The sequence below is a fragment of the Buceros rhinoceros genome, unplaced genomic scaffold (genome assembly GCF_000710305.1).
Source record: "Buceros rhinoceros silvestris isolate BGI_N320 unplaced genomic scaffold, ASM71030v1 scaffold28641, whole genome shotgun sequence".
NCBI lineage: Eukaryota > Metazoa > Chordata > Aves > Bucerotiformes > Bucerotidae > Buceros > Buceros rhinoceros.
The window spans coordinates 4,617-5,322 of record NW_010396376.1 but is presented as its reverse complement, the minus strand read 5'-3'; the positions used below and the strand labels follow the sequence as shown (position 1 = coordinate 5,322).

The 706-nt window shown below is 63.5% G+C and overlaps 1 protein-coding gene across 1 annotated transcript; it reads left to right on the top strand.

Moving 5' to 3' along the window:
* Positions 1-13: 13 nt before the first annotated feature.
* LOC104501994 (acid-sensing ion channel 1-like) lies at positions 14-667 on the top strand (the record flags this gene model as incomplete). The annotated part of the gene is made up of 1 exon (XM_010145896.1): positions 14-667. A coding segment is annotated over exon 1 (654 nt), but the record flags the coding sequence as incomplete, so codon positions are not given.
* Positions 668-706: the final 39 nt, after the last annotated feature.

The following is a 706-nucleotide window of genomic DNA, read 5'->3' as shown; positions in this document are numbered from 1 at the left end:
GCGGGGCAGCAGCATGGGGCGGGAGGAATATCAGAGGCCACCCCTGCGCCCCTGGGGTCCCCCTCTGCCCTCGGCAGCCCTTCCTGCAGGGGGCTGCCCTGCCAGGCATCCAGCACGCGACGTCCCAGCCCCGCAGCGGCGCCCGTGCAGCCTGGAGGAGTTTGCCAGCCGCTCCACCCTGCACGGTATTCAGCACATTTTCCAGCACCGGCGTTACACCGCCCGCAACCTGCTGTGGCTACTGGCCTTCCTGGGCTCGCTGGCCATTCTCATCCATGCCTATGCCAAGTGTGTGGGCTTGTACTTCCAGTACCCACACAACACCCAGCTGGAGGAGGAGACAGAGCGCAACAAGACCTTCCCTGCTGTCACACTCTGCAACCTCAACCCTGCCCGCTTCTCACAGCTCACCAGCCGTGACCTGTACTGGGCAGGGGAGATGCTGGGTCTCCTGAATGGGGCTGGCCAGCCCATGGTGCCAGAGGGTGCAGAGAGGAGCAGGCTGGAGGCTCTACTGCAGTCGTTGGCCATGAGAGAGGAGGAGAAGGTACGCCCCTTCGACCTGGATGAGTTTTATGGACGTGTGGGTCACCAGCTGGACCTGGGCGAGATGCTTGTCCGCTGCACATTTGGCAATGAAGACTGCAACAGCAGCGACTTCCAGACAGTGAGTGCCCGGTGGCAGGACATCCCAGGGGGCAGGGAT